Below are 15,762 nucleotides of genomic sequence, written 5' to 3'. Positions count from 1 at the left end.
ACCTGTGGAACGGTTGTTAAGACACTAACAGCTTACAGACGGTAGACAATTAAGGTCACAGTTAAAGAGAGAGAGAAAAAAAAAGATGCCCAGGGTCCCTGCACATCTGCGTGAACATGCCTTAGGCATGCTGCAAGGAGGCATGAGGACTGCAGATGTGGCCAGGGCAATAAATTGCAATGTCCGTACTGTGAGACACCTAAGACAGCATTACAGAGAGAAAGGACAGAAAGCTGATCGTACTCGCAGTGGCAGGTCATGTGTAACAACACCTGCACAGGATCGGTACATCCGAAAATCACACCTGCGGGACAGGTACAGGATGGTAACAACAACTGCCCGAGTTACACCAGGAATGCACAATTCCTACATCAGTGCTCAGACTGTCCGCAATAGGCTGAGTGGCTGGACTGAGGGCTTATAGGCCTGTTGTAAGGCAGGTCCTCATCAGACATCACCGGCAACAACGTCGCCTATGGGCACAAACCCACCGTCGCTGGACCAGGACAGGACTGGCAAAAAGTGCTCTTCACTGACGAGTCGCGGTTTTGTCTCACCAGGGGGTGATGGTCGGATTCGTGTTTATTGTCGAAGGAATGAGCGTTACACCAAGGCCTGTACTCTGGAGCGGGATCGATTTGGAGGTGGAGGGTCCGTCATGGTCTGGGGCAGTGTGTCACAGCATCATCGGACTGAGCTTGTTGTCACTGCAGGCAATCCCAACGCTGTGCGTTACAGGGAAGACATCCTCCTCCCTCATGTGGTACCCTTCCTGCAGACTCATCCTAACATGACCCTCCAGCATGACAATGCCACCAGCCATACTGCTCGTTCTGTGCGTGATTTCCTGCAAGACAGGAATGTCAGTGTTCTGCCATGGCCAGCAAAGAGCCCAGATATCAATCCCATTGAGCACGTCTGGGACCTGTTGGATCAGAGGGTGAGGGCTAGGGCCATTCCCCCCAGAAATGTCCGGGAACTTGCAGGTGCCTTGGTGGAAGAGTGGGGTAACATCTCACAGCAAGAACTGGCAAATCTGGTGCAGTCCATGAGGAGATACGCTGCAGTACATAATGCAGCTGGTGGCCACACCAGATACTGACTGTCACTTTTGATTTTGACCCCCCCCCCCCCCTTGTTCAGGGACACATTATTCCATCTCTGTTAGTCACATCTGTGGAACTTTTTCAGTTTGTGTCTCAGTTGTTGAATCTTATGTTCATACAAATATTTACACATGCTAAGTTTGCTGAAAATAAAAGCAGTTGACAGTGAGAGGACGTTTCTTTTTTTGTTGAAAAACGTTTTTGGGAGATGCGATGGATCATTGGGGATCATTCAATATTCCCTTTCTTTTGCTGTTCAGTGAAATCATCCCATGTGAAGAGTCAACTCATTTAAAGTTCAATTTGTAACAAAAAAAAAAATCTATTTCTATTGGAATGATTTAATTATTTGCAATTATGTCTACTTATAAGGTAAAATGAGATATATATATATATATATATATATATAGTAAATGTATCCAATGCAAAAAAAATCTACATTTAAATGGTATTAATATTAATTTGCATATTCCCCAAAATGTGCAACCCTATATATAGCCTCGTTATTGTTATGTAATTCGACTGCTACTTTTTCCTTTGTTTTATTTAGTAAATATTTTCTCAACTCTATTTCTTGAACTGTATTGTTAGTTAAGGGCTTGTAAGTAAGCATTTCACGTTAAGGTCTACACCTGTTGTATTCGGCGCATGTGAAAAATAAATTTGATTTGAACTCGACAGAGCTTGAATTGTAAAAATTTGTAAATATTGTACAATCCAGGTGTGCAAAGTTTTTAGAGACTTACCCAGAAAGACTCACAGCTGTAATCGCTGCCAAATGTGATTCTAACATGTATTGACTTATGGGTGTGAATACTTGTAATTTTCAATACACTTGCATAATTTAATAAAAATAAACATGTTTTCACTTTATCATTATGGGGTAGTGTGTGTAGATGGGTGAGTAAATCATTTAATCCATTTTGAATTTAGGCTGAAACATGGAAAAAGTCAAGGGCTAAGAATACTTTCTGAAGGCACTGTATAAATTGCATTCGGAAAATACTCAAACCCCTTGACTTTTTTCACATTGTTACATTACAGCCTTATTAGAAAATAGATTAAATAAAAAAATACCTAATCTACACATACTACCCCATAATGACAAAGCGTTGAAACAGGTTTTTCGAAATGTTTGCACATTTATTAAAAATAAAAAACAGATATACCTTATTTACGCTTTGCTATGAGACTCAAAATTGAACTCCAGTGCATCCGGTTTCCAGTGATCATCCTTGAGATGTTTCTACAACTTGTAGTCCACCTGTGGTAAATTACATTGATTGGACATGATTTGGAAAGGCACACACAGGTCTATATAAAGGTCCCACAGTTGACAGTGCATGTCAGAGCAAAAACCAAAGGATTTTAAGGAATTGTCGAAAGAGCTCCAAGACAGGATTGTGTTGAGTCACAAATCTGGGGAAGGGTACCAAAAAATGTCTGCAGCATTGAAGGTCCCCAAGAACACAGTGGCCTCCATCATTCTTAAACTGAAGAAGTTTGGAAGCACCAAGACTTCCTAGAGCTGGCTGCCCGACAAAACTGAGCAAACGGGGGATAAGGGCCTTAGTCAGAGAGGTGACCAAGAACCCGATGGTCACTGACAGAGCTCTAGAGTTCCTCTGTGGAGATGGGGGAACCTTACAGAAGGACAACCATCTCTGCAGCACTCCACCAAATCAGATCTTTATGGTAGAGTGGCCAGACGGAAGCCACTCCTCAGTGAAAGGCACATGACATCCTGCTTGGAGTTTGCCAAAAGGCACCTGAAGGACTCTCGGACCATGAGAAACAAGATTCTCTGGGCTGATGAAACCAAGATTGAATTCCTTGGCCTGAATGCCAAGCGTCACATGTGGAGGAAACCTGGCACCATCCCCATGGTGAAGCATGGTGGTGGCAGAATCATGCTGTGGGAATGTTTTCAGCAGCAGGGACTGGGAGACTAGTCAGGATCGAGGGGAAAAATGAACAGAGGAAAGTAGAGAGATCCTTGATGAAAACCTGCTCCAGGGCACTCAGGACCTCAGACTAGGGTGAAGGTTCACCTTCCAACAGGACAACAACCCTAAGCAAAGCTAAGACAATGCAGGAGTGGCATTGGGAAAAGTCTCAGAATGTCCTTGAGTGGCCCATCCAGAGCCTGGACAAGATCGAACATCTCTGGAGACGTGAAAATAGCTGTGCAGCGACGCTCCCCATCCAACCTGACAGAGCTTGAGAAGATCTGCAGAGAAGAATGGGAGAAACTCCCCAAATACAGGTGTGCCAAGGTTAATGCGTTATACCCAAGAAGTCTCAAGACTGTAATCACTGCCAAAAGGTGCAGCAAATGTGATTTCAGTTTATTTTTAATATATTTGCAATGTATTAAATGTACCTGGGAGCCAGAAATCTTTCTGATTGAGAGGGGATCAAATACTTATTTCCCTCATTAAAATGCAAATCATTTTATAACATTTTTGACATGCGTTTTTCTGGATTTTTTGTTGTTGTTATTCTGTCTCTTACTGTTCAAATAAACTTACCATTAAAATTATAGACTGATCATTTCTTTATCAGTGGGCAAACGTACAAAATCAGCAGGGGATCAAATCCTTTTTTCCCTCACTGTACGTGTGAATTGGTGTATCATGTTGAATTATTGAAGTACTGTAGGTCTAATGGTTAAGATGAGAAGATGCTCGCATAGCATCCTGTGAGATTTACAATACTAGAGGTGGGCAGAGAGAACATATTGTCGCTGAAGCCACGGTAAGTGTAGCTAATGTGAACACCGGTGCTGGTAACAAGTCTAGTAAATCTGAACGGGCACTAAAGCACCATGCCAAACTACTCCAGCAATGTTTCTGTAACAATGATTTTCTGCCTCACACCAATGCTAACCAACCTCATTACACGTTTGGGCCTGTAACACCAACGACAATGTCCTGGGTACCCCAGCACCGGTGTACTGAAATAAATCAAAAGAATCCCATATCTGTATCAAAAGGCCCTAAACTATTCTCAAACATCAAAGCACCACATAGTGAGATGATCATAATTAAAACCTTGCACTCACCATTACAGAAAAAGAGGAATGGCAAATTTGGACTGCTACGGCGTCTACGGGCGGCTTTGATGTGAAAGTAGTCTTTGGAGACCTTGCTTCTAATTGCAATAGTTACTGCAGAATCTCAGATTTAAGACTGGGGAGTGCTAGGAACGGGTACTAGGACAAGGCTGAGAAGAAGCAAGACCTCATTACAAGGAATGCACCATGCTGTAAAGAAGCCATCATCCATCCACCATGGTTGTTAACAATTACAGAAATAGCGCATTAGTATGCTGTAAACTATCCCTGTAATCGACACTGTTGTTAAAGCATCACAACCACAGCATACTACTAAAAAAATATTCACATTGTGGCGAGTTTTAAAGAAACCATCAAACAAACTAGACTACTGTACTGCCCATTACAATCTAGCACACTGTAAAGAACAACTGCGTTGAAAAGTGTTCTAGCTAGAAGACCTTGTGAGAATCACTTCACAGGTGTAGACTACACATTGGAGAAGTGGCTTCTCATAAAAAGTCAGGTTCAATTCCTAAAAATGGCTAATAAGATGACTTAGCAGATGATATAATAGGCTACATACCCGGTCAAACGATTGGTTCATAAAAGATTCCTTCTATAAAATGAAGTTATGTTTGCTTCAATCACCTCATCTAGCCAAAACCTACTTATATTTTATAGACACAAACACACACACTAGACAAGCATGTACACATGCGAATACACTCACAGGCCCCAACTCCTTCCTGTTTTCAAAGAGTTTGGAAACTAAATCAAAAGACAAGGTTTAGGATTTACATCTGTGCCCTTTCATGTCAGTGGTCTTGCAGGAAAGAACCATCTTACCTCAGCTGCAGCAGCTCCCAGCAAAGCCTTCATGCAGCAGCACAACTGAAAACAATACCTACAATTCTGACGTTTTATTGCTCAAAGAATTTCGTAGAAGCATTGTAATATGGCCAGGGCACAACAGAGAGAACTCCTTGAAAAAAAAGATGTCACTATACATCTGGTGACAAAAAGAAAAATGTGGAGGATTTTTTAGCCTGGTCTAATACGACACAGCATAGCCTAGAATTTTCAAAGTTAACATGGGCATTGCATACGTGTTATCGTTTTGTCTTGATTGTTGAGGCAGTCAACTAAATGGATACAGTGCGGTTTTAAAGAATGAGGGGGAAAAAAAATGTACTTCGATCCAAATACACTGATGATATTTACTAGTTTAAGTCTGCTCCTAAAATACTTTTAAGAGGAAATGAGAATTACAATAGGGAAGTTGCTCAGGTTTAAAATATACCGAATCGTAACTCTGGCCATGGGAAGAGAACAGCCAGAACAGACTACATTCATACTGTACAGGGCCTGCTCAGTTGCACAGTAACACACTGTCAGTAACAAATCATCCCATTCATCCAGACAGATTTATAGAGAAGTATTGTCATGTAAACAATACAACACCATCTAACAGAAAAGCAGACTATAATTATCCTGTACACAGGGTAATTTCACAGATTAAACAACTGCTCATCCTCCATTAGGCTTGGTACATGTAAAATCCCATAGAGAATAACGAAATGCTGATGTGTGCATTAAACATTTTATACAGTCTGACCTAAACTATTTGCAGGACAGACATCCCAGCTCATAAAGTTATACTAGTAACTCAAAAAAGCTACTCAGTTTGCTGCAAGCACAAAACAAATATTAGGACAGATCCAAGAGGGGATTCTCTGCTGTTACCAACAATGATTTATTTTGGAAGAAGCTAACCACTTAGCTAACTAGCTACTAAATTAGCAAACCAAATCCACAACTGCAGAGCATTTAGAACATTTTCGACATCCTTAGCATGCTAGTACTGGAAGCCTATGGGCAACGCTAGTATGCATTGGCTCATGAAACTCCCTTCAAACTGGACACAGAGACATAAAAATGGTATCCACAAGTTCATCTTACTCTGGGGAAGTAGATAAAGGGCATCATAGCCAAAATCCCAAAGTGTCCCTTTAATAGTTAAGTTATCTAGCTGGCAAACACTTAGTTGTGAATTCCATACTGTAACTAGATCACCTGCCTCGTGCTGCACAACAGTGAGTGACTCTCAAGGCTACGGTCTCTCGTAGTTGTGTGCTTGTAAACAAACACCATATGACTGGGGACTACCGGTAAACGTTATAATGAAACATTTTGTGACAGGTGAAATGAAGAATGCGTTCGTCTTTATCTCTTAACATATTGCACTGGTTGACTGCAGGTATATACTTAAAAAGTAGATACAAATATTAAAATGTACTTAAACAACTTCAAAATAAATAGTCAACGATATTGAGAAACTATCCCGTGGCCATTTTCAAATACCCCGGTATATATGGTATACCACCCAAGCTTATCCTCCATAGCTAATTCACATATGTTAAAAATAGGTAAAGAACAAAAGGAGAAATTATGACATTGCGGCAGGAAAAATACATTTGACATTTGGCAAAAGATATATCTTGAGATAAGTGGGAGCAAGAATCAGTGATCGTTTGACAACCTACTAGGCCAGCCTGCTGATATAGTTAGAAAAGAACAATGCGCTCTGACTCAATCCAAAGTCAGGTTGTTAGCCTATGTAACACCAAAACTTCCTTCGCACATTTTGTTTGCACAGATGACAAGTTCCAATTCAATCAATACAGAGCAGTGGCCAGAAACTATCAAAAGGCTAATTCCCCAAAAGAATACAGAAGCAAAACAACAGACAACTCTGAGGACCTCTAAAGCCTTTGACTACCCACTTCACACTAGGCTTGGGCGGAATACCGTATATGCCATATACTGGGGTATTTAGAAAATGCCACGAGATGGTTTTTCCAATACCATCAAAACTATTTGTAGTTTCCATAAATTGGAATATTTGTGGCTACTTTGGAAGTTAATACCTGCAGTCAACTTGTGCAATTCGTTGAGAGATGAAGCATATTGCTTTCTTCCCTTCAACAGTCACATTATGAAGCTTACCCTAGTTCCCCAAAACTGTTGAGCCAGACACGTGTTTGTTGTAAAGAGCACAATGGGAGAAAGCATTCTATGTACATTCAATACAAAAGTTGTATATACAGTACAAGTCAGAAGTTTGGACACACCAACTCATTCAAGGGTCTTTATTTTTACTATTTTCTACATTTTAGAATAGAAGACATCAAAACAACGAAATAACAAATATGGAATCATGTAGAACCAAAAAAGTGTTACACAAACCAAAATATATTTTATATTCTTCAAAAGTAGCCACCTTTTGCCTTGATGACAGCTTTGCACACTCTTGGCATTCTCAACCAGCTTCATGAGGAATGCTTTTCCAACAATCTTGAAGGAGTTCCCACACATGCTGAGCAGTTGTTGGTTACTTTTCAATCACTCAGGGGTCCAACTCATCCCAAACCATTTCAATTGGGTTGAGGTTGGCTCATTGTGCATGCCAGGTCATCTGATTCAGCTCTCCATCACTCTCCTTGGTCAAAAATACCCTTACACAGCCTGGAGATGTGTTGGGTCATTGTCCTGATGAAAAACAAATGATAATCTCACTAAGTGCCAACCAGATGGGATGGAGTATCGCCACTGAACGCTGTGGTAGCCATGCTGGTTAAGTTGGCATTGAATTCTAAATAAAATCAACAAAAGTGTTACAGGCAAAGCACTCCCAAACCATCACACCTCCTCCATGCTTCACGGTGGGAATCACACATGCAGATATCATCCGTTCACCTACTCTGCGTCTCACAAAGACACGGCAGTTGGAACTAAAAATCTTACATTTGGACTCATCAGACCAAAGGACAAATTTCCACTGGTCTAATGTCCATTGCTTGTGTTTCTTAGCCCAAGCAAGTCTTCTTCTCATTGGTGTCCTTTAGTAGTGGTTTCTTTAGGGCTATCTTCTATATACCACCTTATTCTATATACCACCTACCTTATTACAACAAAACTGATTGGCTCAAAAGCATTAAGGAAAGAAATTCCACAAATTAACTTTTAACAAGGCACTCCTGTTAATTGAAATGCATCCCAGGTGACTACCTCATGAAGCTTGTTGAGCGAATGCCAAAGTGTTCAAAGCTGTCAAGGCAAAGGATGGCTACATTGAAGAATCTCAAATATATTTTGGATTTAACCTGTTGGGTCTAGGGGGCAGCATTTGCACGTCTGGATAAAAAAAATGTACCCGATTTAATCTGGTTACTAATCCTACCCAGTAACTAGAATATGCATATACTTATTATATATGGATAGAAAACACTCTAAAGTTTCCAAAACTGTTTGAATGGTGTCTGTGAGTATAACAGAACTCATTTGGCAGGCAAAACCCTGAGACATTTTCTGACAGGAAGTGGATACCTGATGTGTTGTATTGACTTTAAACCTCTCCCATTGAAAAACACAGGGGTTTAGGAATATTTTGGCACTTCCTATTGCTTCCACTAGATGTCACCAGCCTTTACAAAGTGTTTTGAGTCTTCTGGAGGGAGATCTGACCGAACAAGAGCCATGGAACGGTGATGTCCCATTAGACACCTGGCGCGCTACTTCATGTTGGGTACCCTCGTTCCAATACGTTATAAAAGGCTATGCATTCGTCCACCTTGAATATTATTCATGTTCTGGTTAAAAAAGGCCCTAATGATTTATGCTATACAACGTTTGACATGTTTGAACGAACGGAAATATATTTTTTCCCCTCGTTCATGACGAGAAGTCCGGCTGGCTTACATCATGTGCTAACGAGACGGAGATTTTTGGACATAAATGATGAGCTTTTTTGAACAAAACTACATTCGTTATGGACCTGTGATACCTGGAAGTGACATCTGATGAAGAGAATCAAAGGTAATGGATTATTTACATAGTATTTTCGATTTTAGATCTCCCCAACATGACGTCTAGTCTGTATCGCAACGCGTATTTTTCTGGGCACAGTGCTCAGATTATTGCAAAGTGTGATTTCCCAGTAAGGTTATTTTTAAATCTGGCAAGTTGATTGCGTTCAAAAGATGTAAATCTATAATTCTTTAAATGACAATATAATATTTTACCAATGTTTTCTAATTTTAATTATTTAATTTGTGACGCTGACTTGACTGCCGGTTATTGGAGGGAAACGATTTCCTCAACATCAATGCCATAGTAAAACGCTGTTTTTGTATATAAATATGAACTTGATAGAACTAAAAATGCATGCATTGTCTAACATAATGTCCTAGGAGTGTCATCTGATGGAGATTGTAAAAGGTTAGTGTATCATTTTAGCTGGTTTTATGGTTTTGGTGACCCTGTCTTTGACTTGACAAAACATTACACACAACTCTTGTAAATGTACTGTCCTAACATACTCTAAATTTATGCTTTCGCCGTAAAACCTTTTTGAAATCGTAAAACGTGGTTAGATTAAGGAGATGTTTATCTTTCAAATGGTGTAACATAGTTGTATTTTTGAAAAATTTGAATTTTGACATTTATTTGGATTCAAATTTGCCGCTCTTGAAATGCACCTGCTGTTGATGGAGTGCACCACAGGTGGCACGCTAGCGTCCCACCTAGCCCCAAGAGGTTAACACTTTTTTGGTTACTACATGATTCCATGTGTTATTTCATAGTTTGTGTCTTCACTATTATTCTACAATGTAGAAAATAGTAAAAATAAAGAAAAACCCTTGAATGAGTAGGTGTGTCCAAACTTTTGACTGGTACTGTATATCGGAATGTCTGTTGTGCGGCGCACTTGAGGCGATGAAGTTACACGTATGCAATTCACTACTAAATGTTTGCCATCAGATATCTTATAACGTCTTTCTGCCGTGTTCGAGAAGTCAAAGTTCTGTACAGCTAGCTGCCTGTGCTTCCTACTAGCGTTTATCCCCCCTCTGTTCTTCTGTTCAGTGCTCTTCCTTCAGAAAAGCATGCATCACAACTTTGTTCATTTGCACAATTTCTCTCATTCACTTGTAAATGTCCACACTCACTGAAAATGACATTTGGTAACTACTAGCTATGCTTGTATAACTTTATGAGCTGGATTTGCTCATCTTTTCAATTAGTTTTAGTTTTCGCTCGTTAGCATTTAGCTAAAGGCATTTTAGCAATGTAACAGACTCTCTTATCCAGAGTGCATGTAGACGTTTTCATACTTTTTTGTAGAGGCTCAATGGGCACTTTTAGCACCCCCTTGTGTGCTATGCCAGTAATACCGTAAATCCCAGGATGGCAGAAGAACAGTGTGAAAATCTGGATACCGCCCAAGCCTACTTCACACCAATTGGTACTTGAAACTCAGGCCTAGGAGGAGTGTGTAGGCCAAGGCTACATTCAGGCTTCAAAACTACAGGCGTGGCGCATTTCCAGCAGGATTTACCCTAGTGTTTTACCAAAGGCTCAGACTTTTCTCCAGAACCAGCAACCTTTTGGTTACAGGCCCAACACTCTAACCGCTAGACTACCTGCCGCCCTAAAACACTGGCTGCCCACTGATGTGGGGGTAAGTCTTGATGGAAAGGCACCAGTTGTGTATGTAGGCTATTCATTTCCTCCATTAGAATGCGTCACCTGAAACACTAGCCTAAAGAGATTAACAAAACGTAGCCTACGAAACATTATTTCACAGAGTTCCACAGCACATAACCTGAGCAATTACCACCACCATAAACGACTAGCCGAACAGCTGAAGGAGCGATGCTCTGTCGTAGAGGCACAATACTCACATTCAATCAGTTGTTGTTTGTGGGAATTCTTTTGGAAAAAGCCTGTCAGAGGAATGGAGCGAGGGGCAGAACAGTCCCCCAGGTTATAAGATCATGACAGCTCACATTGACAGACAAATGCTGAGCTGTCAAATCAATCACACAGATAGTAAAAAGAGGAGTCCGAGAGGAATCACCTGACTGGCAAACTAGGCTAAACAGAAGACAGAACATCAATCGAAAACCATTAGGCTAACCCTACTTATTTATTAATGACCTTACCAATGCCAGACATAAAATGTAATTATTCCCCTGTGCTTCCTACTAGCATTTTTTTTCCCTCCCCTCTGCTCCGTACACATGCTGCTCTTCCTTCAGGAAAGCATGCATCACAACTATGTTCATTAATTTGCAGTTTCTCTCACTCACTTTCGCTTGTAAAATGTCCACACTCACTGATAATGACATTCGGAAGCTACTACCTATGCTTGTATAACTTTATGAGCTGGATGTGCCATTCTTTGCAATTAGTTTATGTTAGTATTTTCTCATTGGCATTTAGCTAACAGCATGTGTGATTTTGCTATTTCGTTATCATTTTGGGCTTTTTGTTTTGCTTTTTTAGCCCACCCTTGTTAACTATGCTTGTAATATCGTAAATCCCTGGATGGCAGAAGAACCTTATTAAAGACTACTTCTAAGCTCCCTCGTAAGTATATGTCTCCTATAGTCCAAGACAGAAACACCCTGGTTCTTCTACTTTCTCTGTGTGATTATTGTTGCTTATCTGGAGGACTACGCTACCTTCTTCGACCACACACACTCACACACACACACAGAGAGTAGGCCATGTTAGGCCTAGCCCTTCCTCTTTTCAGTGTATCATGCAGACTGGATATTTAACATGGTGGTATGCATTTCACATTCACAGCAAAAAAGCTTTTAATAACCTGTATGAGTGCATCTTCGCGTGTGAGTGAGTAGCACACACATTCAACCACATTTTATTCATCACACAGCTTTGTGATCATTTGATGAAGCAACAAGCTGTAATGAATTATATATTACTATGCCCGTGATGCTAACAGAGAATTGTCCAGAAACTCCCAACAAGACGACAATGTAACCTACTGAGCATCCCATTGTATTCACACACTTACGACTCACAACAATAAGTGTGGTTTAATGATTGTCCTTGGCTACTCATTGACATGGTTAACTTTAATGCTGTTGTGAGGAGAAACCGGAAGATACACATTGCAATGGCTCTGTCATATGCTTTACAAGTACAAAACCTGATAGACCTTAACATTTGATACAATAGTGTAGCCCAAATGTATCAAAATGGCATCCAGTGACATTAAAAACATCTTGCTTCTTTGTGTGTTCTTTGTCATCAGAAGCGTACGTTATGTACAACAGCTGCTAGACTGAGGGTAAATTCCAGCCAGCATAAATATAAAAATGATTCAGGCAGGGCTTACTGTTCTTTTCCCACCATCTTCCTTGATCTTCAATTGCATCATATGTTGGCCATCTTATGTGTTGTGCTGCTGCAGTCACTAGGAAGAACAAACGCAAAGCACCATACATCATGGTCCCTGCTTATGTAATATATTGAATATGAAACAACAATATGCCTACATTCCCTAGTTCAAGGACAAGAGTCCTTTTTCCCCCACTTTAAATCAATCAACCTGTTGTGTGCGAGCATGGGCGTCTTTCGGACTCAAAAACGATGGAAATGTCAGCATAGGAACAGATTTCAACCATCTAGAATAAAAAATATGGACGTCAGTTGAGAGCATCAGAAGACTGCGATAAGAGCAAATCATCAGTGCATGATTTATTTGTTTTTAAATGAATGGATGTCTGTCATGTCTACATCCGGATTAAGCTCATTCCAAATGTTTGTGTGATCGCCAGTGAGTTGCGAGACACTATACTGTGAATGGGCACCCAGGTACTCTTTATGAATGGAAGGGGTCACGTGCCCGCAGCACCTCCCGAGCAGATATTTCTCACTGACTGTCAACAAGCCACGCAAGAGATCAGCCCATTAAAACAATACGGATTTACAGCGACACAAAGGACCTTATTTCAATTCACATAAATGTTGCTTTCCGGGCGTAGCCCAGTCACATTTGGAACGCAATAAGTCCATTTAATAAAAAAAAATATGAATGGAGATTGTGATATGCAAATGAGTGCTATTGAGAAAAAAATGGCGTCTTTTACTTTTGCAGCAACCAGTTTACAGCCGCATTTCAATTGAAAAAAATAATGATATTGATAGAATACACATTTTTAAAACCTCTACATTAACAGAGTAACATGCTATCAAATGTCAAGAAAACACTATTGTATAATATTCAATCTTATGACAATATAATTTTAGAGTAGGTACAGTAAGCATATAAATCTTCTTAAATCCTACGCTTAAACACAAATCTAGCCACAGTGATTGTAATAAATTACACGATTTAGTCACACATACATTCTGAAATAGCAATAGATATTATCCAATTGCAGTCCAATCATAAGGTATTTTTCAAAGACAGTCTTGATGAAACAACTATCATATATATTGCATTAATTATGAGGCTAATGTTAGAGTGGATTGTACATTTTCTATACAGTCGTCAAAATTACATTTAGCATCTGCCGTTGCCATAATATAATAAGACGGTTTTATTTCTATTGCATCAAGTCCCAACACACGTTGTTGTGATCACGGAAAACAAACCAAACAAAATAAATGGATGTGTATTTATTACTTCAATAGTAATCTCATTTAAATATGAAAGTTCTCACAATTGTATTTGTAGAACCAAGGATCATAGTGGAACAGAGTAATTTAGAATCGTGCAAATCATTGCAGTGAAGATTAGATACATGAAGGCAGAATTATCATCGCGTTCTAGAATGTTGGATAAAAATGTACTCACTCGTTTGGATTTGTTGAATCTTCGCTCATTTTTTCTCACGGGGATCCAAATCCTGGCAATAGCATCGAGGACGCAGTGACGGCGGGGAAATAAACCGCAAATATCACCATTTTCTTTCGCATAAAAGCCCTAGATATTGTATAAAAGTTAATTGTCTTACAATGGTGCATGCATAACTGAGCTCTTTTAGGAAAACCAAGTAGCCTAGCTAATTTTGTAACTCAATTGCGAGGAGGAATGACAACCGATTATTAATTTTATTTTCCCTGGAAGTAAAATCCAACCACAACAAAATGCACATCTTCGTCATCCTCTTCGGTAAAACGAAATCCAATGCGTTCAGATGCTAAAAAGTGTTCAAAATAAAACCGACATTTGGCACGTTATTAGTGGCTAGCTATCGAGCATTCCCCTCTCCAACTTCAGGTCCAGGACAACACTTAAAAAGCGCTGGTTGGTCCGTCAATGTGTCGGTGCACGTTGAATTATAGCCTCCACAGCTGGAAAAAAGGTACAACATAATTTATATTAAGAAATTGAAATACAAAAGGCAAATACAGTGAGTTACATTTTCCCGAAGAAGTTGTTGGACATCTGCTTTAATCGAACTCCATTTTCAACTCGAGCAATGAACATCGGAAAACTGGGCGGAAGCGTCGACCACCAGTTCAATGAAATCCTTCCGCGTGACTGCAAAAAAAATACATATGATATGTCAAAGGATTCTCAACTATAAATACTATTGCTTACATCAACTCTAACCATATGTGAGAAACATTTGATCAAATATGCCTGTGTCATTAGAAATATATTCAGATTATTTATATCCAAAATTGACCTAAAGTAGTCCCTGCACTTCCCAACAGAACTTTCCCTTCAATCACGCAGTGATACAGAAAAAGGAAGCGTCTGTGTGATAGCACGAAAAATAAAAAATAATCTGTGAGAAGGATTGTGTGTGTGATACCACCATCAATAGGCTATCATGTGTAGATTATGTTGGTGTGGGTTGCATTTCGCGCCTTTAGCGTCACAGAAAACAACTGCTTTCGTACTGGAAGACTAGTGCTATAAAATGGAGGAGATTGTATAGACATATGAGCCGAATACATGGGGCAGCACGTGGAATTACATCAGATCCCACTTCATGGTTTAAAATAACAGAGAACGAAGGCTACAGCTGTATTCTTCAATCGTTTTCTCATTCATTGGCTGTAGGCTTGATCTCAAGAGTAGGTCTGAGGCCAGATATGTGAATGATGATGAATGTAATTTGTTTGAATTCCAGAAAATGATTGTTTCATGTTGGCATCACCATGATGGGAAGTGTTAAAAAGAATCCAGAAAAGTATATTGTATCTGCAGTGACTTTTTGATCCGGCCAGGTAAATGAGTAATCTTCAATATATTTGCTTCGGACCAGGATATCCGTTTTGACCGTCTTCTTGGATGCAAAAGGTGATACTAATAGACAACAATATAAACATTATTCCGATTGAAATTACATTTGAAGACAGAGAATAAAGTTAGCCAATTATTTTTGCCTTTCACAGCCATAGCTTTATAAAACAATAGATGATTTATTATACAAGACTAGGAAAAGACCCAGTGCACTACATTTGTGATTGTTATATGTGCAGTGCCAGTCAAAAGTTTGGACGCCAACTCGTTCGGGGTTTTTTTCTTTGTTTTTGCTGTTTTCTGCATTGTGGAGTGGTGGTGGGGACATCAAGGCTGTGGGGTGGCACAGGTGGAATCATGTAGTGGGCAGGGAAGTGTTAAACAAATAAAAATGTAATGTAAATAATAGATTATTTTATAAAATTACATTAACCAGCAAGTGTAAGTAAACCTTTGAAAAACACTACCCACTCATGTTCACAGATCTTTAACTTTATTATGATTATTGTATTGTTCTAACTACATGT

At 39.7% G+C, this 15,762-nt stretch overlaps 1 protein-coding gene across 3 annotated transcripts in view; it reads right to left on the bottom strand.

Annotated features, from left to right (window-relative positions):
- The window catches only part of LOC106611155 (sprouty-related, EVH1 domain-containing protein 1), a 112,316-nt gene extending 97,816 nt beyond the window's left edge, over positions 1-14,500 (bottom strand). Inside the window, exons 1-2 of one of the 3 annotated variants that reach the window (XM_014211058.3) lie at positions 13,835-14,496; positions 12,371-12,448 (exon numbers count right to left, since the gene is read on the bottom strand). In XM_014211058.3, coding sequence (XP_014066533.1) covers positions 12,371-12,387 — 17 coding nt within the window. In that variant the 5' untranslated portion in view covers positions 12,388-12,448; positions 13,835-14,496. Of the gene's footprint in view, positions 1-12,370; positions 12,449-13,834 lie in introns of all 3 variants that reach the window. The other 2 variants (XM_014211056.3, XM_014211057.3) reach the window with 2 other exon arrangements.
- Between the last annotated feature and the right edge of the window lie 1,262 nt (positions 14,501-15,762).

This window comes from Salmo salar, chromosome 09 (assembly GCF_965601325.2).
Source record: "Salmo salar chromosome 09, fSalSal1, whole genome shotgun sequence".
NCBI lineage: Eukaryota > Metazoa > Chordata > Actinopteri > Salmoniformes > Salmonidae > Salmo > Salmo salar.
This window is presented reverse-complemented; position numbering and strand designations above follow the sequence as displayed.